The 15,627-nt window shown below is 36.8% G+C and overlaps 1 protein-coding gene across 1 annotated transcript; it reads right to left on the bottom strand.

Annotated features, from left to right (window-relative positions):
• Positions 1-3,043: 3,043 nt before the first annotated feature.
• Positions 3,044-13,646, bottom strand: LOC126967451 (1,5-anhydro-D-fructose reductase-like). Its single transcript, XM_050811917.1, has 6 exons — positions 13,260-13,646; positions 12,156-12,323; positions 11,298-11,501; positions 9,461-9,711; positions 8,419-8,569; positions 3,044-5,103 (listed from the first exon to the last, which is right to left on the bottom strand). Exons 1-6 carry the CDS (start codon positions 13,545-13,547, stop codon positions 4,933-4,935), a joined length of 1,233 nt encoding a protein of 410 aa, XP_050667874.1. The 5' UTR covers positions 13,548-13,646; the 3' UTR covers positions 3,044-4,932.
• Positions 13,647-15,627: the final 1,981 nt, after the last annotated feature.

Genomic DNA, 15,627 nt, shown 5'->3' on the forward strand with positions numbered 1-15,627 from the left:
GGAGTAACGATGCAATGAGGAGAGCTCAGGAAAATGATAAGGATCTTCAACCACTTTTACATTGGCTAGCAAGTGGATCACTTAAACCAAAATGGTCTGAAGTGGCTAGACACAGTACGGCTACCAAGAGTCTCTGGGCACAATGGAATAGTTTGGTGATGCATGACGGGTTGCTCTGCCGGAAATGGGAAACCCCGCAAGGAAAGGATTGCCATCTGCAACTGGTCGTTCCCAGGGAGAAGGTGAACGAGATCCTGAGAGCTTATCACGATGGTTCTTCAGGTGGACATTTGGGAATAAGAAGAACTCTTATAAAAATTAAAGAACGATTTTACTGGTTGCATTGCCGTGATGATGTGGAAGACTGGTGCCGTAAATGCAAGAGTTGTGCAGCTGTCAAAGGACCTCAAACCCGGAGCAGAGGAGCTATGAAGTTGTATAATGTTGGGGCTCCGCGGGAGAGAGTAGCTCTGGATATAGCCGGACCGTTCCCAGTCACCAAAGCTGGAAGCCGTTACATAATGGTGGTGATGGATTATTTCACGAAGTGGCCGGAAGCATTTGCTCTACCGAATCAAGAAGCAGTTACCGTTGCGACGAAGCTGGTGAATGAAGTTTCCTGCAGATTACCGAATCTCACACCGGTGCCTTTGGAGTTGCACAGTGACCAAGGGCGGAACTTCGAGTCACAAGTATTTCAAGAAGTTTGCAAGATCTTGGGAATCCATTAGACCAGAACTACGCCATATCATCCACAGTCGGACGGGATGGTGGAGAGGTTTAACCAAACATTGGAGCGACATCTGGCAAAAGTAGTGGACAGTCATCAGGATAACTGGGATGAGTACATTCCACTGTTTCTTATGTCGAATAGAAGCGCAATACACGAGACAACAACGGTGACTCCTGCGTACGCCAATTTTGGAAGGGAATTGAAATTGCCAGCTGATTTACTCTCAGGCTGTCCCCGGATACTCCGAAAAGTATAACAGAATATGTGGATGAGTTACGGAAAAAGATGGTTGACATCTACGAGGAAATTAGAACAACTGGGCTTAAGGCAAGTGAACGGATGAAGACCCGCTAAGATCGAAGAATTCCTATCTTTGAAGAGGGAACCCTGATTTGGTTACACAATCCTGTAAGGCGAAAGGGGAAGTCTCCGAAGCTCCAACCAAGTTGGGAGGGACCATATAAAGTAATCACAAGGATAAATGATGTGACTCTCAGGATCCAGCGTACCCCTCGAAGTCCCCCGAAAATCGTACATGTCGATCGGGTGGCTAAGTACTACGGAAGCAACGATGATCGGGACGATCATGTCTTGGGAGGGGGCAGTGTTGCGTAGCAACCCTTCGAAGTATATGACGAGAGTTGTGAAACTTCAAGACGTTGTTAATTTCAACAGCTCCGTCAGCAATACTCGTAGCTCAGCGGAAAAGTGTTTACTTTAGACGCTGTAGACCCGGGTTCGATACACCTACCAGTGTATGGATTTTTTTGGGTTTTGTAAAGTTAAAGGAAATTTCTAGTAAGTTCAGGATCAAATCGAACAGAAAAAAAGGGATGGAAAATGTGTAAGCAGGATAAAAATAGTTAAAAGAATTTTCTAGTACAATTTAAATTTAAAGATGGAATGGGAGAATCATTTTGAAAATAGAACGGATCCGGGGGTATATAAGCCGTACTAAGCGTGGCCTACGGCAGTTCTAGGTTCTGACTCGAAAGTGTAAAGAAGAAGAAGAAGAAAAGAAGAAGTAGTGAAAAGTGGAAGTGTTCTAAGAAGAAGAAGACAGAAGAGAAGTAGTGTTCGGTGCAGTGTGACGCGTTGAAGGTACCGCCGCCCACAAGAGGAACAGCGGCAAACCGGCGAAGTGCAAGTTCAGAAAAAGTGAACGCAAATAAAGACTCATTCCTATAAGCGGAGTATTATTTCCAATCCCTGACCCACTCCCGTGTCATTATTATAGAATGCTCATGCAGACTGTGGCAGTTAGAGGAGTGATCTCGAATCGAAGGGATACGACAAAGGGAGTCTTTTAAGCGGTGAACGCACAAACTTTTGCCTTCTTAGGGTTGAATTGGTGTAAATTGTTTCGGCCCCATTCCGAGACTTTAAAGCATAGTCTCAATTTCAGACAAAGTTTTTTCCGGTTCTCGTTGACGCTATTCCGGGACATGTTGGCACACCCGGTGTGGGAAGCATAACCTGTGCTGTCGTCATGTGCATAGCAATGAATACTGCTGATTTGCAGCATGTCATTGATGTGCAGAAGAAACAGTTTAGGGGATAGCACGCAGCCTTGCGGGGCACCAGCGTTTAAGTCAGAGCATGCACCGTTTATTATTTTGCCTTGATGCTCCGATCGGCCAAAAAGCTAGTGACCTATTTGCACAACCTTTCGGGAAGTCCATAGGACAGTAGTTTCGCTATAAGCGCTTTATGCCACACCCGATTGAAGGCCTTCGCTATGTCCAAACTCACCGCCAAGGCCTCTCCATTCCACTCAACCACTTGCGCCCATTTATAGGTGAGATATGCAAGAAGATTACCAGCTGAGCGACCCCGACGGAAACCGTACTGGCAGTCGCTGATCAGCTGGTGCTCTAGGTATCCCAAGAGCTTGCGGTTAATTATCAACTCCATAACTTAAGATAATGGAGCGGTAGTTGCCGAGCGTACAGCTTTCTTAGGGATCGAGTGTACTAAAGCCGCCTTCCACAATTTCGGGATTCCGCCTGAAGAGTAGGAGAGCCGGAAAGGACGGGTCTGCGAAAATTTTTGATTTCTTGCTACAAGCATCCTGGTGGCATTTATTTATAGAACACGCAGAGCGTGTTTGTTACCCCGACCCACCGATATAAAAGGAATGAGAACGCGTTAATAAAAATAATACTTATTTAAAATTAATATGATCTAATATTTTCTTATATTAAAACATTTAATATAAACACTTTAATTCATCAAAAAATCATTTGCACGGGCTATCATGGAAGTCAGGGTTCTATCTGAAATCTTACTAGTAAATAAAACGTCGATACATAAGTAATAAGTTACTTTATTGTAAGAAACCAAAACAATCTTCTTCGAAGTATTCATGTTTAACACAAGAACATAATTTTGCTCATAGCACTACAATAAAATCACATCAGTTGCATTACATTGCTAGGAATTAAATATTATAAAGCTAAGTACAATTACTATGAATAAATAATTGTTTCCACTGAAACCGTTTCGAATACGTACCTACTTCAAGCTCATCTAACAAAACGTACGCTGGGACAATAATTTTAACTTTGTGAAACAGTCGTGCAATCTACACTTTTAAGCCCTTAGGGTAGTCAATGGTGATAAATACGGAAATGAACAAAGTTTATATCGAGGGAAAGAAATAGTGTGCCATACAAACAAGTCAGTCAACCAACTGAGGTGAAAGGGCCCAGGGTCCAAAATTCTCACTGGTTACTGTAAACATTTGCGAATGGCTACTGAGGTAGTATAGATTTGTGCTCTTAATGTGGTATCAGAGAATGGTCGCCCTTTATTTACACGTGTTCGGCGTAAGTTTATACTTACGCCGAACTATACTGTATATATACTATACTAGCACCTTATGGTGCCAGTATTTGGCGAGTCAACATTCACTCCTGAGGAATGATGAATTTATTAAAGAAAAAACTACTATGAGACATGATACCTTTGCGAAATTTAAATCTAAATATTATGAATTGTCCCCGAGACTCCATCGATCGAAGGATAAACGTGATCCATCACGGGGAGAGTTAAATAGGTAAGTGATGGAACGGGCTGGATAGGAACCAAAGTTCAAGTTGGTATATAATATAAATAAAATTATATATTATATCAATGGAACAGTGAATAAATAAATAAGTACCTTGTTATTATGTTTTCGCGTCATTTATCATTCTTTCTCAGTCACACCTTATTCCTATCTTTAGATAGGTAGGTACTCACACTGGGTGAAAAACTGTAGGTAGTAATTTAATGACACCATAGGATGATCGAATATTGTAATTACAGACGAAATAAGTATCTACAAGCCGCTATTTTACATTATTTTCAACACACTTGCTCGTAAAGTGAGCCTTATTACATTGTTATATACATATAAAATAATATATGCATTTTATCACTAAAATTATAATTTTGAAATAGGCTTAATGGCTGTATGTAATCAATCATCTTAGATTTGGCACGTGAAAAAAAACTTTCGCGCCATTTCTCACATTTTGTTTGTATACCTAACATTTGTTGGATTTATGCAATAGGTAGATACATGTTTGTTTTTCCTCGCAAGTATGTTGAAAAAATGCGTATGTAACTCGTGGGCAAATAACTCACTAGAAACTCGGCTAATTTACGATAGATGCAAACCCACAGCCTCGTGTAGTTATAATGAGCGATTTATTTCACTTGTATCATAATATACCTACCATTTTTACATTGACTAGGCCACATTACATTAGCTAAGTAATCTAGCTTATTTCCATTTTAAAAGAATAGCACTGTTTTCTAATATAAAAAAGCGGCCAAGTGCGAGTCGGACTCGCCGATGTAGGGTTCCGTAGCAGCAAATAACAGATTTATAAAAGTTCTTGCAGTTCGTTGTAACTTTGATCGATGTTTTAATAACAGTGAATTTATTTTCAATTAGGTTATTGATAATACGATTTAAGAATTTTTAGTTTTATCATTCTCTTATTATAGAACACACATTTTACCACTTTGGAACTGTCTCTCGCAAACTATTCAGCTTAGAAAGAAATGATATGAGAAACTTTATTATCATATCATTTTTGAAGACCTATCCATACCCCACACGTATGGGTTTGATGAAACGGTACGAAACCCTAAAAAACTACAACTTTGTGCTAAAGCTTATAGTACCAAGTAGTAAAACATTGAGCAGTCTAATTCTGAGCGGTTCTGAGTTCGGGAAGCTTGAACGGATATTCCGGATGTTTCTCAACTCCCTTCCAGAACAGAAAGTTGAAGATGCGCCCCTCCTCCTGTTTGTCCAGCTCACTCAAACAATTAATCTCTGTTGTAGTCAGTTCGAAGTCATATATATTTGCGTTTTCCTGTAAAAAAAATACTTCGCTAATTTATTTAAGATTTATAGACTTAAATTTATAAGTATACTTACGTCTCTTGCTCTCAGACAACAGATAAAAACAGGCCAGGAATATTAGTTTTGTGTGCGTGACAAGCTACGTCTTACACTCGCTATTTGTATGTCACTTTGTGTTAGTGTGCGTGAATTGTTCAAATAAAGGTTAGTTCTAAAGTCTATTTTCTTCGATGTTTTCACAGCTGTCATAGTCTATCTAGACGTATAATATATAAATGATCTAAGCGAATAACATTGCAGACAAAACCATCAACATAATATCTTTAATATATATCTTTAATAATATGGAGAGACGTTTTTTTGTTCTGTGACACTGCGAAAACTACTGAACCTATCAGAATAATACTAACCTACCTATGTATAAGATGCAATGTGTTTCGGAGAAGGTTTTAGTATACTGTATATTATAGTTTTAGTTACTATGACCTATATATACTTTAGTATACCTAATTATGATATGTTGGTAATAGGTTCTTATCCGGAACCTATATATATTTTTGCTTAGAAATACCAAGGTATATATTCGCAGTACAAAATATAAGTTATTCAGTCAACGATGACTCTTCATACAATGAGGGCGCGGGGTTCTTAATATATATGGCAATATAAAGTTTGCTGGGTCAGCACTTTTATAATAGAAGGTAGATGACAAAAGAGTCTTCTCGGCCTTTTTTTAGTTATTTGATTTAAACGGTATTACGTTAATCAATTATGTACGTCTATTGCTATTGCTTGTTACCACTATGCGAGGACTCACGAAGTTGGAGCAGCAACTGCCTTAAATCAGTCAGTAAATAGATCAGTGTCCGGCCTGGTCTTCTACCCCGGGGACCCGCGCCAAGCGTAATTTGAAAAACAGGTAGGTTTTTGAAGAAACTATTGCTATCACGCCGCACCCGGAGCTCAATTATTATCTGTGTGCGTGAATAGTCGATGTTTGTGTGAATCATGAAGGGGTGCGCGCACGCCGCAAGCACTATACAAATACCTAGTAGAATTTCAAGACTCGCTGAACAGGCGCCGCACGCGTGCTGCAACGACTCCACGATGCGACGGTGATATCTGCTACGATTGTTATTGCCAGGAATACACAGTTGAATCACCTCATTGTGAATATAAGGTTTCGAATAATAAATACAGGAGAGCCTCATCCTCCTCCAATTTATGCAGTTACGGGCAAGTGTACCAAGAATACTGGCAACATATCCGCGTTGGATAACAAGGCTGATCTGCGGTGCTTTTCTCGTAATTTCGAAATCGTTGAAGTTAAGTTTAAATCCTAACCACGAGGTCTACTCTTAAAATCGACAACGATATATTCGTAACGATACGATAATGCCCCGAATATATCGCACCTAACAAATGTTCGTATTCCATATCGTTTATCGTTACAACATCGTAGACATTTTCAACTAAGAGTAAGGTTAGGACCGATTATATCGAAAAATGTTTCGTTCGTTCAATCATCGTTTCGACATTGAATACGATGTAACTAAGAGTAGGATTCGACACGACTAATGCCACGATGTACCGAATATTGGAGTAGGCCCCCAGATTTTGCTCTAGATTGGCATTCTCCTATCATTTCCCTAGAACGTTAACTGAACTATAACTAGATCAGAGTCGCGCGTCAACTACATTTGAACAACAAGCTCGCTCTAAGTTACCAATATTGTTTTAAGAAAGCTAAAATATTTCTACTTCTATAATAATGGTTATCTATGCTCTATTAGATAATGTTTTAAGTTCAGCTCTACCTAAGCTCAACCAAACGTTGAAATTTTGCAAAATAAGCATCTCCCAAAAATTGACGTTCTATTTTGTTACGAGAATACGCATGGTGCAGTTTCCCTATATCGGAACGTATCTTCATCATGATCGTAACTGTACCGTCAATTTGTATTACAATAATATGAAAATTTTGACGTTAAGGTCATTTCGATCCTTTTCTCGTTTTGTTATGAGAATAGGCCTATCGTTGACCGAAATAGCTGCCAGCGCTTAGGTTTCCAGTAGCCCTATTTAAGGTGCGTAGATTTGTACATTGTCCACGCCTCTTATTATACTAAAATATCGGGACGACCGAGGCTTGCTCGGATTTTTAAGAATGTACAAAACTGGAACAAAAAAAACTAATAGGAGATCTGAATTCGAACCATGGTCTTCTGCTTTCCGGATAACCCAATGCCATCCCATCTGCGCTATTATAGTCTTGTATACAGGTGTCCCATAGTTATGGGACATGAAGGGAAAGTACCTTAAATATCGAAGATAGGCTATTTTACTGAAAAAAGACTTTATGTTATTTTTAAAAGTAAGTAATTCTGCATTCAAAGATTTTCTTAAAATTACTTCCCTCGTCTGGGAATCGAACCGACTTAAATTAAAAAAAAACATCCCCTACTCTTATGATGCCAATCGAAAGAATGGCCAAAAACTAATAACTCTTCTTAAGTAAAATAGTATTTTAAAAGAAAGTAGTCAATTAAGTGGGTATTATTTTGTAAATTAATTAATCAAATGCTCAAAATGTGATCCCTCTTGTCTTACGCAAATCGCCAATCTCTTAATGAGACCGCTGCCTGTTGATTTTCTTATCATTTTATGGTGAATACTCGATATGATATGGCACAATTCTGTTTGTAACTCGCCCACGTTCTCGTATCGCTTTTTGTATAGCATATCTTTCACGTATCCCCAAAAGAAGAAATCTAATGGTGTAAGGTCCGGTCCGGGGATCTGGCCGGCCATCTAATCGGTCCATTCGTACCAATCCAAGTAGGAAAACATTCATTTTACGTTGTTCCTTTCTTCTAAAATACTATGTTACTTAAGAAAAGTTATTAGTTTTTGGCCATTCTTTCGATTGGCATCATAAAAGTAGTAGCAGTTTTTTTTATATTTCAGTCGGTTCGATTCCCAGACGAGGCAAGTAATTTTTAGAAAATCTTTGAATGCAGAAGTACTAACTTTTAAAAATAACATAACGTCTTCTTTCAGTAAAATAGCCTATATTCGATATTTAAGGTACTTTCCCTTCATGTCCCATAACTTTGGGACACCTGTATAGTGGCGAAATTTACCTTTGTATTCTAATGTTATTGTCTTGTCTCATTAAGACACGGATAAAACTATATTTTTTTAAATTGAAATCTCGGTATTTTACAATTAATATTTTCATAAAGGAATATTAGGTTTATCTGGGATTGCAACGTAATAGCTAATGGAGATAAAGGAACTACTTCAGGTACAATAGGTATATTACCTTGATACGGTTCTCAGTCGTGCTCTTTGGAATGACGACGATCTTCTGCTGCACGAGAAACCTCAGCAGTACTTGTGCCGGCGTCTTGCCGTGCTTATCAGCGATCTCTTTAACTACAGGGAGTCCGAGCAGGTCCGGAAACTTATCAGGGCTAAAACGACAAAAGTAATATTATGATGATATATACATATTGTTATTGTAAATATATTTTCATAATTCAAATTCAAATACTTATTGAAATTATACCTATGTTATTGAACGTCAAAATCATTCATCGCCATTACTCAAAAAGTTACCTCACACTTAAGAAAAGCGGGCGCAAGAAATTCAGCTGGTCCCTGTTTTGTGTTAGGTACTTAAGTATTCTTGATACTGTGCTTGCATATAGCTATATAATATTATATAGTCTACGTATGCAGTATTGTTAAATGTGATATCAATCTGTTCCTGTTACACCGCTGATATATTCCGCTATTGCGTAGAAAGACATAGCATTAATTTAACAAAATATCTAAATTTATTTTTAAATGACGTCATATGAACACCGATTGGAGACTTTATAGTGAAATTGTACACAAATTTTCCGTTAAAACTATTTTTTATCTCATGCATACCAGTAGTATATTACTTAGTTCAATTATACCAAAAATAGTGTAATAATAATACTTCTTTGGCCTAACAAAGCAAAAATCATTAAAATGATTTTACTCGCTGCCCTGTTACCTCTACGTTTTTAGAAAGAACAATTTTGTAAAAATCTAGCAAAGATGGCTTTGACAATTAATTATTAAATTATGAATACGGATGTATGGGCTTGAACCCTTTGCCTGTCTTAATAATAGACGAAGAAACCAAAAAAAAACGAATGACGTTTGCGTTCGTTTTTTTTTTGGTTCGTCAGAAAATTTTAGGAACCAATTCCAACCTGTTACTTTTGTGTTACAGTGATGCGCGCGCATCTTAAAATTTCACTCTCATAATTTTTTCATAACGCGCCTAAAGAAGTATAACTTCAATTAAAAAGACATAATCGTATATGTACCTATAGTTATATTTGCTAACGAAATGGTCCTTCGCGCCGGGGCTGCCAAGCGGCGCGTACGCAGTCACCACAATATCGTTCTCATCGCAGAACCTCCTCAGAGCGGTCTGCTGAAAGTAAGCGTGCAGCTCCACTTGCAGAACTTGAGGCTTGAAAGAAGCGTGCTTTATTATTCTCGATATTTGGCTCTCGTTGAAGTTGGACAGACCTAGGTTTCTTGCAAGCCCTTTTTTCTGACAATCTTCCATTACCTAAGAAACAAGGGAAGGTAAAATACAAATTCAAATATTTTTATTCAATGTAGGTAGCAATAGTTAAGTGATATCATAAACTTATTGAAAGTCAAAACCTACCACCCTTTCGAAAAAGTATGCCTCAGACCTGAGAAGAACGGGCAAAATATATTTGTATAAATAATCAAAAAATAATCTTGTTCGAAAGAAATTGATCATGGTTTTTCATCAAACATCAAATTTTTGTAAAGAGCTTATCTTTTATTTTATGAAACAAGAAATCCAAAAGATCTAATATAAGTAACGCGACAAGAAGTACATTTATGTACACCGTACCCCCGGGTACGGTAGAAATGGTTTTTGTATGAAAACTTTTTTAAGAAAGAATAAACAAAGTAAATATTCAAATTCAGAGTTCCACCTTAGATTTGGTGTGACTGCTGCCAATCTTTACTAAACACTCCGTAAATTTTTCGTGGCTCAACTAGATAATTATAAGTATTTCGATGAAAAGGCGATGAAATAGAACAACTGCTAGTGAAAATTTCAGAGTTCATGATTCTGGTCCAGATAGATAAACTCGTGTCCGTTTTCATTTCTATCAGAAATAAGTGAGTTGTTAGAATCGACCCGGACACAAGTTCAATGGCATTTTCTCGTAAATATGTACCTACCCTAATGATTTTGAATGTGACTCAATTGAAAGTGTTTTTCAGTGCAAGTAATGAAGAAGATTTCCTACAAAAATGTATTCCATCATAAAACACATTGTTTACAAAATATGATTGAATATGGATGTTTTTCGTATTCTTTCAGTTTGTAAGTGCAATAAAAAATATGAACAATATTTATCGAATAACAATGTATATAAGTATAAAATGTATAAAAATAATGTAATTTTGTATAAGTTGTGTTGATATTGTGCGAGTAGTTTTAAAGCATACCTACCTTACCCCAGCTAAATACTAGTTTTTATTTGATTTAGCTTTTCTTGGCTCAAAAATATATTTCTTGAATAACATATTAGTTCAAACGCTGATGTACATAATAATAACAATAGAATACTAAAAATATAATTGCATTATCAGTGACAAAAAAGAATATTATCATTCTAAGCTAGGGCAAAGAATATATAAAAGTACAAGGCTTGGGTATTGAATTACAGAGACTAGTAGTGGCGGCAAAAATTTAATAGCCTACTGGCGGTTAATGTGTAACTCTGCCACTGCGTAAGTACCTTTAACTAGTGTGTGAGGGAAGTAAAAAGCAATGAAATAGTTAAATATATCTACCATATAGGCTGGTTGGTTATAAAACTGATTTTTCTTTTAACCTGTGTGTGCAAATTGCCAGGGCTCCAGAAATATGTGAATCATTTTACTTTTTCCGTTACACTGATATTATCTTTTTGTTTCTCATCACCGCACTGAACACGTTAAAGTTGAATACCACTATCATTATATGGGCGACAAATTTAGAAATTTTTAAGCAAGGTAAGGTCGAATGACCCATTAGACGAGCCGACACACCTAGAGTTCTATATTAACACCCGATTGATGATGATTCTAATGAAATATATTAAAATAAGCATATTATCTCCTCACCTTCCATGTGCTCACGTGATCAGTTTCAATATCCAGCTGATACTCCCCGGTGTGGTTGACGATTGGCGTCAAAGTCTCCGCGTCGCAATAGAACGCGAACGGCACATGAATCAGGTACAAGTCCACGTACTCCATCTGCAGCCGACTCAGCTGTAGCTCTAAGAAATTCTTAACATCCGAGGCCCTGTTTCCGACGTGGGGTAGCTAGAAAAATTAAATCTTTTATGAATAACAGATATAAACTAATTCGCAAAAATTTAAGCCTTTTATAAACATTGTATAAACCTTGACATAGCACTCGGCAACAATTTTACATATTGTCGCGCGCGTGAGGTGCGACGCGAAAGGAATAAAAAGTCTGACAGCGCTATAGAAAGAGATGAAATATATTACTAGCGTTTATTTCGCCATTGTTCATTGAATTTGAATAGGTGGTGCAGAAGAACATCGAGTTAATGAGAACTATCAAACAGCGTAAGATCTCGTACCTCAGTCATATACTGCGCAACGATAGGTACTGCCTGCTGCAAACTATGTATTTTGAAGGGTAAAATTGCTGGGAATAGAGGTTTTGGAAAAAGAAAGAATTCTGGGCTCAGAAATCATGATAGTTATGATGTCTTTTTTTGACCACACGACTACAAGTTCTTTTGTGTTTTTAAATCCTAAAAATATTTTTACAATTCTTACTGTTACCAGCTTGATAATGGTGTACGTACAGAGAATAACATATTGCTTAGATGATATTGATTCAAACTTTGTAAATTTTTTATTTTTGCGGAAAAGTCGTGCGAAAGCTGGCAATTTTTTGAAGCTTGTGTATCATGACAGATATGTTATCAAGCCAGGTACACTTGCCTTTGTTGTAATAAATAAATCTTGCCTGCTCCCCTTTCCGTCTTCCGTCCATTTCTTAATAGCTTTGCCAATAGCGTCTTCATTGTTGTAGTTAAATGCGGTGTCAATGTGACGGTAACCTAAGTCTAACGCCTTGTACACAATGGACTCGATCACATCCGGGGATGCCTGAAATACATTATTCAGTAAACGATATAAGCTGTAAGGGGAGATCAACGAGGGTAGTGACGATTATTAGGTACGGTACGAGTCTAAGCGGCTACGAAAATGTTTAGCATGTTTATTGAATCAAATAATAAATCTTTGCCTAGCCTTTGCCTGTATTTAGTATGTGGAAACAGCGTCGAGACATAATCTAATTTCTGTTAATTCTAGATTTTTAACTTTGTATATAAAGATTATTGTGTGGGTCATATGATTTGATAGGAAGTCATAATCTGAGTGGTCCTGGCAGACCTGTACTATCCTACTCCGACCAATCATTATCAATACGCTCTCATATTTTGACCAGGGGTAGATCAATACGAGGGGTCATTGGGCTGCAACCCAGGGCCCTGTGAATATTAAGAAAAGTGCCCATTGAAGTTGGGCACATTACCGAACACATTTTTATATAGTTAAAGACAGTTAATAAATTAATTAGACAACGAAAAATCCGGCCCTGCTTGGCACTCTGCACCCGGCAGATTACTGAATGTACGTTTAGTCTTTTCATGGTATCTTTCTTATAAGAAGTAACGGAACGAGCAAAATTTTCACCTGAAAATATTCTCTGTCCATCACATTACATCACTTACTTCAGATTTTGAGCAGCACCGCTAAACACTTGACATACACGATGTAACGTGTCACTAACCAAGTAATATCGTTATTTGCTGCGCTGAAGAGTTTGTGGTACCTTCATACCTAGCCGGAATTCTGTGCAAAAGAATCTCCCACCGATGGTCGACCTCGACCCTTGAATCTAAATTCACACTATTTCTTTAACGCCACAAATTAGACTATATCATTTTGTATTATATATTTACATATTTATTTAGATGATTAAACGTTAAGGTTATCCATTTTATAATTATTCACATTAGTAATAAAATATTTACCAACCTGCCAAGTCCCCAACCCTAGCGTCGGCATTAAGTCTTCAGTTTGAGATAGTTTTGCGAATTTCATATTTCCAAACAGTTTTCGAAATTCACGATTAATAAATGTTTTTATTACAAGAGGTTTTGACTTCCCAAACCCTTTCACGGCCACACAATACAAACCCCGGTTCAAAAATAATCTTATAGACATATAACTGGATCGTTGCCAAAACAAGCTTGTGAAACGCACAATATGTAAGTGAATTATGAACCAAATTATATCAAAATCATATGAAAAGCTTGTAATCATAAACCTTTGGAAAAATTATTGATTTTCAAAATCATACAGAGATCAGCTGTTTCCTTCATTGATTGTGACTTTTATTTTTAAAATCCGCGCTAAATTTCGTCCCGTTTATTGCAATAGTACTTGCCTTAGAGAAAGAACTCAAACACCATTGACAAGTAATGAACATTTTTAGAGTTCAATATAATAATGCTTTTAGGATGTTCTTGGGATTACCACGTTTTTGTAGTGCATCTCACATGTTTGCCTTATACAGAGTAGATGATTTTTATGCTATTCTGAGGAAAAAGATTTTTTCAAATAGGGATAGAATTAATAAAAATAAAAATAGTATATTAAGTCTTAAATAATGTACATAATTTTATTAATAGAAAATGGAATATTATTCTTAAATCTAAAAATAAATCTTTGTAATATTACTAATCCTAGAATAAGTTAATACTAACAATATATGGGCAATGCTGCCTGAAATAAATAAATTTTTTATTATTATATTATTATTATAGGATGAATTAAAACTATCAACAAGTATCAGTGCGTGTATTGCTGTGCTAAATAGTAAAATAAGGACTATTTGCTGTAACTGGAAGTACACGTTAAATATTTATTTCATGTAGATGGAACACTAAAGTAATAATAATTTCAATAATTGATGTCTTAGCACCATATCTTGCAATAGTCTTTAATAATTGTATTAAACATGGCGTGTTTCTTGAGCTTCTGAAACATAGAAAAATTACACCAATAAGTCGGGATGCTCTTTTGACCGAATAACTATCGTACTGTGTCTTTTTTGCCAACCCTTGATAAAAATTTTGAAAAAGTAATTTTAAGCCAAATCCTTACTTACTTTAACTCTCATAAGTTACTTCATTTGAAATAATCTGGCTTTACTAGGGGACGTTCAACAACGGATGCAGGTGTTGAGCTAATTAAGAATATTTTTGATGCCTGGGAGGAATCGCAGAATGCACTTGGCATCTTCTGTGATTTATCTAAGGCTTTTGATTGTGTTCAACATTCAACGCTGGTCAGGAAGCTATGTCTGTATGGCATAAAACGAACTGCGCTCGATAATTTCATATCTAATCAATAGAATTCAAAAGGTTGACGTGAATGGCAGGATATCTCCTGGGACTCCTCTCGTATGGCGGTACCACCAGGGTCTATTCTTGGACCGTTCATCTTCCTTATTTATTTAAATGATCTTCCTAATCTTATAGAGAAGAAACATAAGGAAGTATTGTTTGCGGACGACACTTTACTGATTTTCAAAGTGAAAAGAAACCATGCTATGTGTGACGAAGTGAACCATATTCTATCTGACATCGTGTACTAGTTTAGCGTTAATAACCTATTGTTAAATAGCAAGAAAACGAAATATATAGAATTTACCATACCAAATGTCAATAATGTAGATGCAAGTGTTTTGTTAAACGGAGAAGTGATAAAACCGGTGGAATCTGCTATATTTCTTGGCATTACTCTGGATTCCAAATTACATTGGGGCTCCCATTTTGTAGGACCTTCTGTGCATCAAATACAATATTGTGCTAAGGACCTTTAAAAAAAGCGGCTCTATCAGCATTGACTCTCCGTATACAAAATTCAATATTGCTAATGATTGTTCACTGAGCATTTAAAAAAAGAATGACTCAATAGTTTTCATTTCTGGCTTGTCGCGTCCATTCATCTGTCTCATTCTGACAACCGGGAGAGAAAGAAATAATTGTACCATTTTTAAAAAAAAATATTCGTTTCACTAAATTATTTACGCTTTTTGCCAACCCATCTTAGACCAATAAAATGAACTTACCAGTGATAAGTCACACCATCTTTTTTTGGCGTCGTGAACGTATTATCTGGCTCTTTTTTATAGCATAGGTACGCAGACTTGGTGAATGAACGCACGACTAAGGACAAAATGTGCTTACCTTGTCTATAAGCACACTTTTGCCGTTCCGCTGACTGTCCGTTGATTGTCATAGGAGGATAAAATGAAGTTGACACTTCACACACGTGTCTGACGTTTTAAATAATAATAATTATTAATTACATAGTAGTTGAACGTAGTGATTATATT

The sequence above is a fragment of the Leptidea sinapis genome, chromosome 13 (assembly GCF_905404315.1).
Source record: "Leptidea sinapis chromosome 13, ilLepSina1.1, whole genome shotgun sequence".
Classification (NCBI taxonomy): domain Eukaryota; kingdom Metazoa; phylum Arthropoda; class Insecta; order Lepidoptera; family Pieridae; genus Leptidea; species Leptidea sinapis.

Excerpts from the sequence above, each read along its gene's own strand:
- LOC126967451 (XM_050811917.1), bottom strand. The coding sequence starts at position 13,547 with ATGATTACAAGCTTTTCATATGATTTTGATATAATTTGGTTCATAATT. Across the intron at positions 12,324-13,259 it reads TAGGGTTGGGGACTTGGCAG|GCATCCCCGGATGTGATCGA; the intron begins GTTGGTAAATAT and ends AATGTATTTCAG. Across the intron at positions 9,712-11,297 it reads ATCACGTGAGCACATGGAAG|GTAATGGAAGATTGTCAGAA; the intron begins GTGAGGAGATAA and ends CTTGTTTCTTAG.